We start from the raw sequence: 17,303 nt of genomic DNA, 5'->3' as shown, positions 1-17,303 counted from the left end.
ATATGTAAGCTCTTGTTCTTTGTCAAAAGGAAAACAGGTCAATATTCAGTGGACTCCAACTGAATGCAGTTTCAAATTCTGGCCAGCGTTTTCCATGTGCATCACTTAAAACTTCCAGAAGAGCCAAAAATTAGTCAGTTACATTAAAAACCACCCCAGTATTTGAAAACATTTTTTCAAAGTAAATACTTTTCCTGACTAATCTAAGATAGTTTATAACAGCCTAAACAGAATTTCCCCAAAAAAGTTTTGTCTAGCTTAGGCAATTAATTTCCACGTAGCCTGCATATGAGCTGTAAAAACAAACTCGTGCACAAGATTAAAAACAGGAAAATTTTGGGCCAAACTAAGTTATCCCTTTATTTTGTAAACGGCCCTTTCCTTGCCATTGCTCACAAATTAATAAGTTCCTTTTTACATCCAGTTTTTCAATGAGATTTCTCACCAGAAAAAATTTAAGGCTAACGATCATAGTTTTCTAAGAGTATTACTGTAGTCCTACCAAATTCCAATTCACACATATACAACAATGCAGCCTGGTAATTCTTCTACTATAGAAATCACAAAAAAGAACCTTACTTTCATCAAAACATTTCATCCCGAAGAAACAAAAAAGTTTAGCCATACATTTAGTAAGTATTTATACATACACATATATCTTCTACTTATGTGCACATACCTAACATATATAAGCTATTCAGTTTTGTTATCTTGAGTACCAGTCGTTCTCTAAACCCTAGTTAAGAACTACAATCCCTTGTTTAAAATAACACAGGTTTCAGAATTCCTTTTTAAAATCTTCCCTCAAAAATTAAGCATTTTAATTAAAAATTAAAGATATGATTTATTTGAGAAAGACAGAGAGAAAGAGCCAGAGAGAGCACAGGTGGGGAGGAGGAGGAGAAGCAGGCTCCCTGCTAAGCAAGGAGTCCACCCAGGGGCTCGATCCCAGGACCCTGGGATCATGACCTGAGCCGAAGGCAGACGTTTAACTGAGCCACCCAGGTGACTCTAAATACAGATTTTAAATGTGAAGAAGCAGTTTAATATGGCAGAGATGGAGGGCTAGAATGATATCATATATAATGTTGTTCAACTGGGTAGCAACCTGGTAAGATTTAGCTCATGTTCCCATGTAACACCACCACCTCCTGCTCATAAAAAAATATTTATCAGGAAAGAATTTACATTTAAGTAAAAAATTCACCCATTTCTAGAAGAATCCCTTACCAGTTCTCTGAGAAAAATTACCTCCTCCAAGAAATGCTAACGTTGCAACATTAAATGCATAGGATATAAAATTGTACAGAAAGTACAGAAAAGTTTATCTCCACCTCCAATACTATTTTCAAGTATCAGAAGAAATATACCAAAATGTCAACAAAGATATCTTAAAATGGTGATTAGGGCTAACTGGATGATTTTCTAAAATGAATATATATTTTTAAAATTTAAACTTTAAAAAGCTAATTTGGATTCTGGAACCTTTAAGTAATTTCCTCAAAAAACAAAAAGAAAATAATTTTATTTTTCAGTTTCCACCTAATGATTACACTAAAAAGCTTAAAGTTTTGAGCTCTGAAAAAATTCTCCAAAGTTAAAATACTTTTTTTGAAAAGGGTCAATCATACACAATCCCGCTAATTTATAAAGAAACATTAAGCTCTGCCAGAACGAAAATCTCCAGTAGAACATCTTTTTTTTTTTTCTTTAACTCTCAAAAAGAAATGACCTCAACTGTTAAAAAAAAGGAAAAAAGAATACAGTCTTCCAACACAGGACATACTTCCCAAATACAGTTTCAATTCCCCTGCTGTCTAAATAGAGGGCCCTATAAGAGTCCTTCTGAATGCACACCAGATGGAAATTTCTGCTCTATGATGATGTGCTACAATGCATCTTGAAATCCCCACAACTCAAACATTATGCAATAATTGCAACATTAATTAACATTAACAATCAACAATAATAAAGAAATTCTATGCCTAAAATCACACAGCAGATGGGAGGAAAATCCAGATCACTTTATTCCGTTTTAGTGTTCAGTCCATCAGCACAAGTTCTCTTGTCAAGAGAAGCTTCACACAGCCTACAAGGGCATTAACTACCTTTCCTTTCCCCATCTGCCGGATCAATCGTGTCAGACAGCAAGGCAGTGCAACCTGTGAATGTTTCTAAACACCGACCAACGTGGGAAATAGTTCAAAATGTATGCTGGCCTATCAGTTCCTGTTTCCAAATCACTGTTGAGTTAATTATATTACGAAGTGATGCAGGAAAGCACGGTAGTGAGTATCAGACATGGGCTTGGAGTCATACAGCCCTGACTTTGAGTAGTGACTCTAACCAAAACCTGCTGTGAACCTTAACCTCTACGGACCTATGTTTTCTGTACAAGATGAAGTGAACGGGAGCCATACTCTCTACGGTCTTTTCTAGACTAGTAAACAGTGATTGTGCACATTCCTGGCTTCGAAGGGCAGCACAAGCAGTGTACTAGAGCATTTGTCGTCTCACTGGCAAGCACTGAGGCTGGCTTATCCGGCTCCCACCAGACTGAGAGCCTGCACCCAGGCAGCCGGACAAGCAGTTCTTAAGCTCCAGGGCCTACTCGGTCCAGAACTCGGTGTGGGCAGGTGTTCAGTGCATGTCTGCTGAAGGAACAAAGGAATGAATGTGTTTTACTGAACAAGTTATTGCCCTCACTAAACAGGAAATGGTCATAAGTAAAACAATCCCGTATAAAGTGAAAAACTCTCTGTGTTAGCCTGGCCTAATGTTAACAGCATTATCGCCCGCTATGAACTCTACTTCTGAGACAGTGAGAGGCAAAGAAACTGGTTGGTATAAACACAATGTCCTTTTGAACTCTGAAAAGGCTTGAAAAAACCCAACCTACGAAGCCAGGTGGTTCAAAGTCCTGCAAAAGGGAAATGAGAACAGTCAGCTTAATCTCAAGTGGATCTTCTCCACTTCCTCAACTCTCTTCCGTCTTCGAGCCCTTCCAGCCTGGCTTGTCCCTCACCAGGTCACCTGCCCCAGTCAGCAACAACCTTCCAGATGCCAAATCAAGGAACCCATCAGTCTTCGCCTTACTGCGCCTCAGTGGCATGCGGCACCGCTGTCCACTTGTTTCTTCTCCAGAACACTTCTCTGGCCCCCAGGGCTCTACACGTTCCTGAAATTCTCCTACCTTTCTGGCCATGTCTGCCAGCATCCCCTTCTCTGAAAGTTCTCAAGCGGTTAAAGATCACCGGAATACAAGTAACTCCTGAATTTCTAGCTACAGCTGAAAGCTCCATTCTGGATTCCAGACTCCTGTGTCCAACTGCCTCCCTGATTCCGCCTCTATGTCTCAGAGAGATCTCAACCCAATATGCCCAAGTCTTCATCTTCCCCCTCAACTCTCTCTCACAAAATCTTTTCATTTCAGCAAAAAGCACCGCCATCTACCGGTTCATTTAAATCAGAAGCCGAGTCACGCTTACCGTCTGCCTCCCTCTCACACCTCATCTCCAATCTGTCAGATCCCCGTGATTCGCCCTACAAAGCGCATCCTGAAGCCACCGTCTCCCTCCATCTTCACAGCTTCCACCTGATGACCAGCTCTTCCTTCCGCAACAGTCTCCGAACCCTGGAACCGCTTAGCTTCCTGGGCCTCTGACTCATCGTGGCTCTTCTCATCTGCCCCCAATTTCCACACCCCAGCAAGCGTTCCGCCGCCCATGTCCTGCACGCACGGTGCTCCTTCTGCCGAACCTTCCTTCTCCTCACCTGGCGGACCCTTTCTCACCCACGGGGTCCTAACCTAAGGTCGCCTCCTCAGACCATCCTCTTTTTCCTTCAGGGCTTCCTTTTCTTGTCCTTCAGAACATTTACCACGAATGTAGGTTCCTCCAACCAGCAAGAGCAGTGAGAACAGAGGCTGCTCTCACTGGATTCACTAGCAAACGTCCAGCCTGTGGAAGGGGCCTGGCTCATTAACAGGTGCTCACTACCATGTGACTGGAGGGCTGCTGGGAGCTCCCAGTGAACGGTTACCAGACTTGTAACCGTAACTTGTAAATCTGCTCCTTGAGGCCTTCTTGCCCACATTGTCTTTCCTGTTTGCTCTTTACTTTTCCTATTTGAGAAAGATTATAAGGAACATGGATACTCAAAGTAATGCTCTAAACCTTCATACCTGCATTTCATACAGAATAGAATTACATATAAAAGCACAAGGTGAGGGTCGCCTGGGTGGCTCAGTGGATTGAAGCCTCTGCCTTCGCTCAGGTCAGGATCCCAGCGTCCTGGGATCGAGCCCTGCATCGGGCTCTCTGCTCAGCGGGGAGCCTGCTTCACCCCCCCTCTCTCTGCCTGCCTCTCTGCCTACTTGTGATCTCTGTCATGAATAAATAAAATCCTAAAAAAAAAAAAAAATTTTTAAAGAAAATAAAAACAAAAGATGAGGGGCGCCTGGATGGCTCATCAGAAGAGCACATGACTCTTTACCTCAGGGATGTGTGTTCAAGCCCCACACTGGCTATAAAGATCACTTAAATAAATAAAATGTTTAAAAAAAAAAAAAGATAAACATACACATTCCCTTCAAAAGAATGCATTTCTACACATTGAAAGTTTAAAAAACAAAACAAAAGAGCCTCTTTTTCAAAACGAAGTTATCTTACATTATGACCTGATGTGCAAAATGCTATTTAACAGGTAAAAAATCTTGGTTTCTTACTAAGTTGTTAACACCAACATTAAAACTGGCTGCAACATTTAATCATAAGATAATTTTAAAAAGTCAAGGAAAAAAATTAAGCAAGTACATATAATTCTCCTTGCCCTTTTCTAGAACTAAAATGTGTGATTATCTATATGGTATAAAGTCCCTATAATTTTGGAAGCTGTAGCTAACAAACAATAATTTTACTGCAAACATAGCACGTAACAGTTAAAAAGAGCGAAACATTACTATTGCAATATTTTAACTCAATAGGCTAAATCACATTACTCTCTTTTAAATATTTAAACTAGGACAAATAGTATTTGTAGCTTTGTGAGAATACAGCACTCACTTAGGCTTTTAAAATCAATAAATAGGAATTTAGGAACCAACTCATATGGGAACAGCAATCTATCTAAAGCACGGTCTTCTCGTTTTTTAGGCCTCCTATAACATGGAGTTGGCCAGGCAATAACTTGTGACTCTAGCAACTAGGAAAACCTAGTAGCTTCCATTTTTCTTTTACTTAGTATCAATTAGTGCACATCATGAGGCCTAAATGAAAAGTCACGCAACGACATAAGATGACAGATACTCCTACTAGGCAGCTGGTCTTGGTTAACAGAAAAATAATTCTTAAAAAGATTATCCAGAGAATAAGAGTAACCAGGATATTGAAAACGAAAGTCAAAGTCTCTCACACCAATTATTCATTAGTTCCGCTCTTTTAACCATTCTAGAAGGTGAGAAGAAAAATGTCCTACTAACAGGATGAATGTGGCAGCTCTGGCTCAAGAAACCCAAAGACACCGTTTTACTAGTGCTTTTACTTGGCTGTTATGAAAAATGATCAGAAGTTATAAAATCTCAAAAAAAGTAACATGAAATTAAAAAAAAAATCATTCTGTATTGTGTAAGGAATTTTTTTTTTACCTTGGAAAAGCATCCCACATAGCCTCTTTGACCTGCGTGCCTGCGTGCCTGCAAAGCCTCGACCAGTTGCAGGCACAGGACCAGAGGGGGAAGAGCGCATGCGTGAGGGGGCGGAGGGTCACCGCGGAGATGGAGCAGAGATGTGCGTGCAGCGGCCGCGCAGAGCGCCGGCGCCTCGCCGATGGCTACCCTACCGAGCCGCCAGCAGGAAGATGAGGATTTGGTTAATTCAGCCCACACGTCAGATTAAAAATCAAGCGAAGCGATAGGAGAAGGCAACACGAACCAATACAGCAACACAGAGGAGCTCAGTTCTCTTTCGGATGTTCTACCTTCCGCAGAGACCACATACGGTGTCATAAGAATATGAGTCATATTCTGCATTTTTTAGAATCCAGGATTTTTATGTCGGTAATCAAGTTCAGAGAGTGAAGCAAATCAATGCTTATAGGGCTCTATTTTGTTAAAAAGCTACTTGTGTTTTATGCACGTATGGCTTATTAGAAATAGTAACGGCTCATGTTAATAATATGGTTAATATGGGTCAGGCACTGGGCCACAGTCTTATTTTATAGGGATCGGCTCGTGCAATTTCTACATCAACTAATAATAATAGGTCGTCGGATAGTCCCCCCTTTACAATTTCAGAAACAGAAAGGCTGAGGGACTGCCTCAGGCTCACACGCTGAAGGGCAGAGCCCGGACACAAGTTCTAGGTGGTCATCCAGCCCCACGTTATCCCACCGCACGGCAGATAACCACATCAAAGCGGAACACCATCACATTAAAACCATTTGTAAAAATGTCTTACAACATGTAAAATAAATCAATGAATTTGGATATGGTTATTTTCTAATCTGCTTGGAAAATACAAAGTTTCATGGAACAAAATCAAGTACACACGTCTTAATGACTTAGAACTAAAGCCAAAATAAACCAACGGAGAGTGATTCCACTACTAGTTTTCTGCATCTCTTGTGTAATTGTTGGGGATGAAACAGTTCGCCCACTGCACTGATTTAAAAATCTTTTTTATTCATTTTGCCAAGAGAAGAAAGAGATTAAATTAGAAAGAGTAAGACAAACAGTGACCCTCACTGCAACAGATTGGTGACTTTAACCAAGGCCACTGAAGTCAATTCTCAAAACAAAATTACTATTTCCTTGATCCCTATCAGCCCAGTCTAATGATGCTCTGCTAATGTAGATGAAACAAATTCTTCTGGAAAAAAGAGCATCTTGTAAAAAAAATATGTTCACAATAATGACCAAAGTAGACTCTATCATACAGCTGGAAAAAAAGACAAAGTACTTTCAAACAAGAAAATAAAAATAATTGTCAACTTTCAGAAATACGCACTTAAAAAAATAGGCAGTTTCTAACTGGAACAAAAACTTACAACAAACTGCAATCTGGAAGGCTAGCAAGCAGCATAAAAACTGTGGCTGCTCCGTGAGAGACACTGCAGAGAGCTCATAAAATAACAGAACACAAAGGTTCTGATAACCCCTTCTGTACACCAAGCACAAAGTTGGGCAACTATACGCCAGGCAGGCCAATTCCCAAATGACACTTGCCTAAAAAACACACAGCTGCCTGTCAGATAACAGGCAGCCATCATTAAACGTTCCCAATTCAGGGCCCACATTACAAAACACGTTCACTGATGGAACACCAGGTGAGGACCACTAATATAGTGAGTTTTCAAGGAGGTGAAGATTCAAACCACCTTTATCATGACGAATGGTGATTAGGATGAACTGTGCCACTAAATGAGTAAATCATCATCAGTCATTTAAGATTTATATCATAACTATAATCTGGATTCTAAAAAGGAACAGCACAAGGACATAATGAAAGTTCAGAACAGAAGAACTGTGCAACCACCAGTGCAATGCCATGTATTCTTAATAAAACCTTACACATATTTAAAGTGACGTGCTAGAACTTTCTAGGGGAGTGTTAATTATTTGTGTGCATGGGTGTTGGCCAGAAGAGGCTGGGCATGGAAGGAAAAAATGCTCCACGGATGTAATGCCTGAGTGCTCCACAATGGTCCACTGGCCAGCACTGCGGACCAGGAGTTGGCAGACCAGGATTCCAGGGTCCAGTCTATCCTTTCATTAGCTGTGACCCAAAGCATCAAGATACCTCTCTGCATCTGAACTTTATCCTCTGTGAAATGGAGACAATAGCATGGATTTCATTCCTCTCACAGTGTTTTTAAAGGATTATATGGTAATATACATGATAGGACTCTGAAAAGTACAAAGTGATTTTCATAAAATGTAAGGTAATAAGAAGTGATGTAATTATCAGCCCTTGAATTGATTTTCTAGAGAAAAAAACTGGCACCCGTTTTGGGCTAGTCAGACAAGGTGTCCCAGCTTGGTCAGGCTGCTTCCTATCTGTGAACAAGGAAAAGGGACTATTCAATCCAGGGCGGCCTTTGGCAACTATGGTTTTCTTAAACTAAAGGCCACAAGCCTTTCTCCTGGGCTAGGTCTACTCAAGGAATTCTGAAACTGAAGTCTAGTTTTCATAACAAAACCATCTCTTGGCTTCATCTCTTAGTTGTTTAGTGAACATTTTCCAAGCAGCATAAATTACTATACCACTAGCTTTATTCAGCAGTAAAACGTAATAAAGCAGCACAGTAATCTACAACACCCGGCTAGAACCCAGACATCCCATAGCTAGTTAACTTTTCACCAAAAAGATAAATAAATAAAAAAGATATAAACACAAACACACCAACATACTACGTCAAGAGATACACACGCATATAAATGCACACACATCCAGACAATCTCATGAAGTTGTATTATAACTATAAGTACATGCCAAAGCAGCCTCTCTCTTTTTAACATACAGTACTCTATAGCTCTGGGTTGCTAAGATTTGGATAAAAAGGAACCACTTTCTTCTGATGCAATTCTATCTATGAGGACCTAAAATTTTAATATCTCTGCAGTTACATATAATCTTTTTGTTAGATATGCTCAAGTGTTTTACCATAATCCTCGAATCCAGAGACAACAGGTTTTTTGCAACTTGAAGTCAAAATCCTGTTTTAATTTTATTCATGGAGAAAACAGACCAATTCCTTCCCCAACAGAAACATATTTTGCCACTGAAAGTAGTAACTGATTCATTTTTTAAAAGCCTATCCAAATTAGAGTTAAAGAATAAACCAGTGCCTCTAATTCTATAGCATTTCAAATCCATTTTGCAGGATAAATACAGAAATAAATGTTAGTCCCAACTGAAGTTCCTATTTTACTTAGCGCTCAGCTCTTTATAGGTCAATGAATGGGGCTAAATAGTTACTCTGTTGCCCAGACTGAGAGCAGCTCTGTCTTAGTGGATAAACTACCTCATCGGCTTGAAGAAGTGTAAAGTCCAGCACAAACTGTACTGCTTGAACAAGAAAAATTAAGTCTAACTGAAGGTACCACGATAACAAAGAAAATAACTTTGGTTTCAAGAACTGCAAAGAAAAACTGGTCATTACAGGAAGCTGTATTAGTGCTGACAAGTTAGAGTGTTTACAGAAACTAGGAAGCTCTGGAGTGTCCCTCCCAGTCATACACTTTCCTGCCCTATTTAACCAGTCCTGTTAACGTTGCTTACATTTCCAAAGAAGTAACTGAATATTAAATATCTAAAAAAATTAACTGACAAGGATTCCTGGCCATTTTGTTAGTTTTGCTCCTTTATCTGCAGTTACACACTTTCCAGCCAAGCCCTGACTCCCATCTCTAGTCATGTAAGCTACCGAATTCCCTGGCCACAGTCACCCGCTGTTCCAGAGGGGGTATCTCATGTGTGTAGTGGTAGGCCATAGTGAACACACAGCCGAAGCTCAGCATCACAAATAGTTAATCCAGTGCTAAGAGACCGCTTCTGAATATGTATATCCCGGGAGCTGGTTTATAAGAATTAGAAAGGTATGTTAAAAGCTAGAAGAGCAATGTAAATCTTGGATTTTTCTTTTTTCACAGTAAACTATTTAGCTTACCCATAATGAAACTAACCAGAAAAGGAAATGTTTGCCTTTGGGAACTTGGAAAAGAAAACATTCATGTTTGTACCCGAAATTATTACTAACAAATGAATGGCTGGCTAAAAAGCTAAGCTGTGATCCCACTACCCTAACCCTTTTGCCCGGAAGACTGATTACAAGGCAGTTGCTCATCTTAAGCAAAGAAACCATAAAAAGGCTTAAAAACTATTCCTGTTTGGGTTGTTTTTGTGTTGTTTTGTTTTTTGGCATTTCAATTTGCATTAATAAATTTAATAATCAATTGTTGTTGAAACAAAAAATGATGAATTTTATCTATCTGCTAACTCTTCTCTCTTCCCCTGATGGTTTTACTTTTACTTGTTTTTTTCATTTATAATTTTTTATTAACATGTAATGTATAGCCCCAGGGGTACAGGTCTGTGAATCGCCAGGTTACACACTTCATAGCACTCACCATAGCACATACTCTCCCCAAAGTCCATAACTCAACCACCTGGTTTTACTTTTTCTATCCGAGACTCAAGAATATACATTGTTAAACATAAAAAGAAAAATTATGACTGTAATATAAGGACTTCCCAGCTCCTATAAAATTAACAGACTAGCGTACAGAAATGATTCCTATTTCCCAGAAGATAATGTGGGATGTTTCTTTTTTCCTAGAAGAACCTTATAATTCAGAATGTCTAAAAAAGGAGGAAATAAAATAAGTGTCAGGCTTATATGCTAGTGAGAGAGAAAAAGACAAGGCATACCAATGGAGCTTCTACTTTGGTGGGAGACCCAAACACAAGCGCAAACAAGTGGAGTACAGGCAACCAGACGAGGGCTGGAAGCAAGCACAGCAAGGAGAACACAGGGCACAGAGCCACATTCCAGCCAGAGGGCTGGAGAAAGCTGACCCTAAGGCACTGTTCCTCAAGACAACCCAAGGAGCATTCATCCAAATCACTGATGACTATCTGCTATACATACACATCACCGGGTCCCACCCCAGATTCCTGAATCAGAGCCTCTTGGGATGAGTCTAGAACTCTGCTTTTGTTTTGCTTTGTATTAAACAGGCATTCCAGTGAATCTGATGCAAGGGGTCCGCGGGCCACATTTAGTCACACTGAAATGTGATTACCATTCTTCTAAGTCAAGGGTAGGACCTACTGAATAGAGAGAGTCGTGAAAAACCCTGACAGAAAGCCCTTGTAAAGACAGCCACAGCAGCAGAAAATCAGGGTATGTGGAATTGAGACGTTATCGGGTGTGTGAAGTAGTCCAATGAATACATTGTCCGAATCATAGGCAAGCTCGCTAGGCTTGACTCAAATAAAAAGTTGAACTCTGTTCTGGAGGTAATGGGGAAAGAACACAGCTTTCTGAACAAACCCGTGTGGTGTTTGAACAAGATTACCTGGGAGTCCAAGCAAGAGGGACTAAGACATTAATGGAAAGAGGGAAAGGAGGGAGCGGATGCAGGAGATTTTTCATCGGTAGAAAACACAGGACTTGGGAATTTGCTGCATGTAGAGAAGAAAAGGAATAAAGAGGACCGGCAGGAATATTTTAAATGAGCCAGGGGCCCTCTCGATGTCCACCACTGTGCCAAGCACCACACAGCAGCCAAAAGCACAAGAGTCACTAATTCAACGTAATACCTGAACTCCTCCTATACATTGACAGGCACCATTAACAATGCCGAGGATACACACAGGAAAAAAATTCCTGTCCTCCAGGAGTTTAAAATTACATCCTTCCCTGTTCCTCTCTTCTTCTGCCCCTACTTTTTATGGGGAAAAGTATTTCTGGAGCTTGTCACTCCTTGTGCTCAAGACCTTCTTTGTTCCTAAAGCATCAGCTGGGCCCAGTGAAGAACATGGAGGCCCTCACTCTGACTGGTTTTGGTTATTTGTTCTTAAAGGCAAATACTCAGGATGCTTTTTCTCTACTACATGACAGGACAATCTTGATACAAAACTGTTAGAATGTAAACATCCAGGGATGCCTGGGTGGCTCAGACGGTTAAGCAGCTGCCTTCAGCTCAGGTCATGATCCCAGGGTCCTGGGATCAAGTCCTGCATCCAGCTCCTTGCTCAGTTGTGAGCCTGCTTCTCTCTCTGCCTCTGCCTGCCACTCTGCCTGCTTGTGCGCTTTCTCTCTCTGACAAATAAATAAATAAATACGATCTTTAAGAAAGAAAAGAAAAAAGAATGTAACGTCTAAAATCAAGTGTCAGTGAGGCCCAACTTCAATTAAATGGACTTACAGAACCTTCCCTCAGAAACCTTTAGAGTACAGCTGTTTATTCCTTCATCCAGTCAATACCAACCATACACTTTTGCAGCTGGATGCTGCAAAACCTTAGAGTGGAAAGTATGGTTTGTTCAAAAAAATGAATTAAGAAAGGAGAATAAGCACACCTAAACGCAAGACAGAGGGTGACGAGAGACGAGAAACTGTGTGTGGAGGAACTATCGGCTATAAAATAAGACAGACAAAAAAAAAAAAAGGACAAAAGAGGACAAAAATCAACCATGAGTCTGAGAACTGGACAGAGGTCACCTGTCAAGTTAAATTCATAATTGTCAATATATAATGCTGCCAATAACTTGATTTTAATAATAACATGAGATAGTCTTTGCCTTTCATTAATGGACAAAGTACATGATGAGATACACACACCCAAGAGGAAAACTATACAAGACAGTAGGTATCTGCAGCTACCATTGTACGGCGCCGGTGAGAGCCATAATGCAGAGAAAATAAAGATCCAAAACTCAGCTTTATAAAAAGCCGTCATGAACACGGTTCTAGAACTTTTAATAGCCAAGACAGGTTCTGAGTACAAACTGTTAACAGCAAAGACTGTCGGCTGTGGCTGTGTATCGTTCTGTAGCCACACCCATAAGTGTGGATCACTTTAATGCCAATGACATCATCAAACAACTTTCTAAGCAGTTTTACTTTCAACTGTCACTTCTTTGGGATCATATTACAGTAAAACACTTCAAATCTGAACTACCTCTAAAGTGCATACAGTCTAGATTGTTATCATTCCTGGGATCTTTCTGGTCTTCGGCAAATAAAACCCAGAATACAATCAAAGCATTCATAATTAAACTGCAAAACACTTGATTTAAAAAAATTGATTTCAATCATTATTTGTGTATCTTTAACCTAGATCAGATCCTTTTCTTTTCCTACCCTCTCCGCAGCGCTGTATAACAGCTATAAATGTTACAGTAGTCTAAGATTATTCTGCTTCTAAAGAAGAAATGTTTTGTAAAACGTGCCTGGAAACCTTAGAAAAACACACACATAGAATGCAACAATGACTTAAATGTTATCAAGGACTTTAATCTCTTTATAAATTAATCGGAATCATAAGAGGAGTACATCAAAAGGCCACACAGATGACACATCTGAACAACAAGGTGCAGTTACTGAGCTCACAGTCTGAGAACAAAAGATCAATTTTTCAGAAGGATGAATATTGTTGCTACAATTAGGAGGAAATTGTTTTCAAAAGGAGAATAAAATTAGGAGAAAGTACCTAAGAAAATCACTATCATCTCACTCACAAAAAAGAATAATGACCAATTACATATAACTGTTTCACCAAATCTCAGGGGTTTACTTTATTTTTATCTTGCTTCAGAAAGAAGCTCATCTATATAGCAATCCAAATTTCTGAGGCTAAAATTCTGGATAGATACATTTTAATGTGGAAGTCAGTGAAAAAAGGTATGTTAGAATCACTTACTGGTAAATGTTATTAAAATAAAATGACAACAATGTAAAAGAACAAATCTCTTACCAGTTGAAACTCTCGACGCCGGTCATAGGCATTCTGTATACCACTGTCTGCCCATAATGCTCTTATAACAGGGAGGTACTGCAAAAAAACTTGAGTTTCCACCATTCCCTGGGATGCACTGGGAGAGCGGGTGTCAAAAGCCATCATCTTGTCTCCGTTGGCTTGGTTTGCGTTATCTCCCCACGGAATATGAAGCTTCTCTCGAGCATCTACCAGCACCCTCATACCTTTGTTTAAAAAGAAAGAGAAAGGTGTGCTAGGAGTCATTAGATATTCTCACTGATTCTATTCCATTATTATCTTCTGAAGCTTCTTAACTACTCCAGGCCCACCTCCTCCCAAACTGGAGACCAACACTGAAACAAACACCCTTAACTTCCGAGAGCTTAAAAAAAAAACCAACACGTGTTCACAATCGTAAGATTAGAGCCTTGAAAAGCAAATACTATTAACACAATTGCTCTTTTTGAACGATTTTAACATGTTCTAATTTATAAAATAACTTTTTATAAACTTTTAATAGAAGGTAGTCACGGGATGCCTGGGTGGCTCAGTTGGTTAAGCCGCTGCCTTTGGCTCAGGTCTTGATCCCAGGGTCCTGGGATAGAGTCCCAAATCAGGCTCCTTGCTCGGCTAGGAGCCTACTGCTCCCCCTGCTTGTGCTCTCTGTCAAATAAATAAATAAAATCTTAAAAAAAAAAAAAAAAAAGGTAGTCACAAGAGAACCAAAACCAGTAAAGGATAAAGAAATCATGCTGCACAGGCCAACTTCCAAGCTCTGAAAAAAAGAGCTGCAGCTAAGATTTTCTGAGCCCCTCAAAGACATTTAAGAAATGTCAAGAGTCAAACATTATCACTCTGAGTTCGTCTGCTCCCTGAGCAGCACCCAGCTGTAGCCCAGTATCAAGTGCTCTCTCTTTTTAAGATTTTATTTATGAAAGAGATTGCACAAAGGAGCACAGGAGCAAAGGGGTTGGGTGGCAGAGAATCCCAAGCAAACTCCAAGCTGAATGTGGAGCCTGATACAGGGCTAGACCTCACAACCGAGATCAGGAGCTGAGCCGAAAATCGAGTCAGAGATTAAGTCACCCAGGCGCCCCAACACAAAGTCTTCTAAGAACCAATTTGAAACTCAAAAACTCCCAAACCAAGCATCTAGTCAGTGTAAGTCACAGGAAAGCCTTAGATTTCCCCAAGAGGGAGGAAGAGCAACTGCAAAAAGTACATAGAAACAGAGAATTCAACTCAGAGAGCTTAATACAAACCCAGGATTTCTAATCACTGAACTGTTATCTTTGGTACATCTTAATTAACAGTCACATGACTACTCAGTCAATTGTCCGGATAACATTTTGCTGTCAATCTTCCGAGCATGCCAACTCAAAAAAGCAGAGGTCTAGTGACTTATTTCATCTCATAACCAGTGCTCAAAGTAGGTCACACTTACGACCCAGTGCACAATAAGGACCAGGTGTTTACCTGGCCCATAATCAGTTAACATGCTAACCCTATTCACTGACATAACTCCTTAAGTTCAGCGGCATCAGGATACAAAGGTACTTTCAATTAAGGACTGGCAAGGCGGAGCCCTAAGCCTTGAAAGAGACCTTAATTAGTTTTATGCTCAACAGTAGGATGGGAAAAATACAACTGTTTCATACAGCCTAACAGCAGCAATGCCAGGGCTCAGAGCTGGCTGGCTATCATCTGTGAGCTCCTGGCCTAGTGCTCTTCTAATTACCCCACGACCTCCACCCCTCGACCCCCACCCCCTCGTGGGGGGTTGGGGGTGGTGGATATTTTTCCTCAACTCAATTCTGGGAGGGAAAAAGAAACAGGTGATGAGAAGGTGTTGTTTAGGAACTTCCTGAACAAAAAAGTCCCACTTAAAGAAACACTGCTGGCAAATCTGCTGAAATCCGTTTATGTAGCAAAGCCCTGGAGAACTGCTACCCAGATGGTGGCTTCCTGAGGCACCTGAAGTACCAGGCTTTGTATCTCAAATTTGCCAAAACGCCTAAACTAGAAAATGTTTGGTACTAAGAAAAATGAACGTAACTGTCACTGAAATAAGAACCAACTTCTCCAATTCTCTGAAAGACCCAAAATTATCTGTGTATTTTTCACTTACAAATACCTTAATTAAAAAAAAACAAAAACAAAAACAAAAAACACTTGTCAAATAGAAGCTGAGCCTATGATCCAAGCCGACAGCCACTCACTGGCTCAACCTGTACAGGCTCCGCATCACTTTTTAGGCCAAAGATTCTTTATACCAAAGCACGACTTCATTTAAAAAGGAGAGCAAGTGGTGGTACCCCCCGCACCCCACTTATTAAGCAAAAAGGAGAGAGGAACATGTTGCATAGTGATTGCAGGCAAAACATCCTGCCCGACCGTGACAAGGGGGCGAAAAACCACTCATGCTAATTTTTTCAGACTAACTGTATGGGTCTACTCTTTCCTGATGCCAGCCCAGTACACAGGACTCCGTGAAGTTGCGTTATCTTTGCCCAAAAGGGCCCAGGAACTGTCACCCTTCGCCCTTGACAAGTCTCAGGCAAAAGTTTCCTTATTGAGACGGTTCCAGGACTCGCTCGCTTAGGAGGCGGCCAAAGAAGCAGGGAGTTGGGAGCAGCCCCGACCCCATGTGACTCGGGTCACCCACCCGGGGCGGCGAGGTTGGACAGGCAGTGCCGGGTCGGCGGATGGGGGTGAGGGTCCGGGGTTGACTCCTGGGTCTTTGGGCCTCGTCTGGAGGAAGGCAGGCGCGATCACCCAGCACCCCGAGAAGCCCGGCTCGCCTCACTTCCCTCCCGGAGGGGACGAGGCCAGCGGCGGGGGGTGGGGTGAGGGACCACCTATGACCCCCTCTCGAACGGCAAAGGGGAAAGCGGGGCGCCCTCGGGCATCCTCTCCCCGAGGGCGCGAGGGCTCCCGGCGCAAGCAGGACCGACGCCCGGGGCGCGCCCCCTTCCCACCCGCCCGCCGGGCCCGGTCCTCCGCCAGGGACAGGAGCGAACGAGGGCGGTGCCCGACCCCGCGCCGGCCGCCCCCGCCCCCCCAACCCTCCGGCCCGGCCCGGCCCCGGCCCACGGTCTCCGCGCGACCCCCGCCCGGCACCTTTAATCACGTTGCTGTAGATGGTGGGGCGGAACTCCTCGCGCGCGCGCTGGTCGAAGTCCTGCCCGTGGATGATCCGCATCTGCTTCAGGAAGGTGGACTTGCCGCTCTCGCCCGCGCCCAGCAGCAGGATCTTCACGAGCCGCTTCACGTAGGTCTTCTCCCGGGACAGGCATTTGTCGATCTCCTTGGACTTGCGCTGCTGCTCGGCCTCGCCGCTCGTCAGCACGCAGCCCGGGAAGCACACGGACAGCACGGACCGCGACGGCAGGAAGTCCGCCATCTTGCCGCCGCCGCCGCCGCCTCGGCGGGCCCCTCCGGCTCCCTCCACCTCCTCCTCGGGCGGCGGGCGGCTCCTGCAACGAGGCTCGAGGGCGGGGAGCGCTGCGGCGGCCCGAGCGCGCCCGCGGAGGGAGGGAACCAGCGAGGTGACTCGCAGGGCGGGCCGGGCGAGCCGGGGAGGGAGGGAAGGAGGGCGGGCCCAGGAGGGGCGGTGGCCCCCGGGCGTGCGCGCGCCCGCCGCCTCCCGGGAGCGCGCGCGCACGCACGCCACGGCCGCTTTCCAGCCTCCGCGGCCTCCACGGGTCTTGCTCGAGCCCGGCGCGCGCGGAGGTACGGGCAGCTGGGAATGGTCACGTGGTCTCCGGCCGGTCCGGGCGCGCGCAGGCGGAGCCCGACTTTCTGTTTCCCTTTAATCAGC

At 42.9% G+C, this 17,303-nt stretch overlaps 1 protein-coding gene across 1 annotated transcript in view; it reads right to left on the bottom strand.

Annotated features, from left to right (window-relative positions):
- The window catches only part of GNA13 (G protein subunit alpha 13), a 39,540-nt gene extending 22,459 nt beyond the window's left edge, over positions 1-17,081 (bottom strand). Inside the window, exons 1-2 of the mRNA XM_032319938.1 lie at positions 16,604-17,081; positions 13,481-13,707 (exon numbers count right to left, since the gene is read on the bottom strand). Of these exons, the coding sequence (XP_032175829.1) occupies positions 13,481-13,707; positions 16,604-16,886 (510 nt within the window). The 5' untranslated portion in view covers positions 16,887-17,081. The remainder of the gene's footprint in view (positions 1-13,480; positions 13,708-16,603) is intronic.
- Between the last annotated feature and the right edge of the window lie 222 nt (positions 17,082-17,303).

Source organism: Mustela erminea, chromosome 18, assembly GCF_009829155.1.
Source record: "Mustela erminea isolate mMusErm1 chromosome 18, mMusErm1.Pri, whole genome shotgun sequence".
Taxonomy (NCBI): Eukaryota; Metazoa; Chordata; class Mammalia; order Carnivora; family Mustelidae; genus Mustela; species Mustela erminea.
This window is presented reverse-complemented; position numbering and strand designations above follow the sequence as displayed.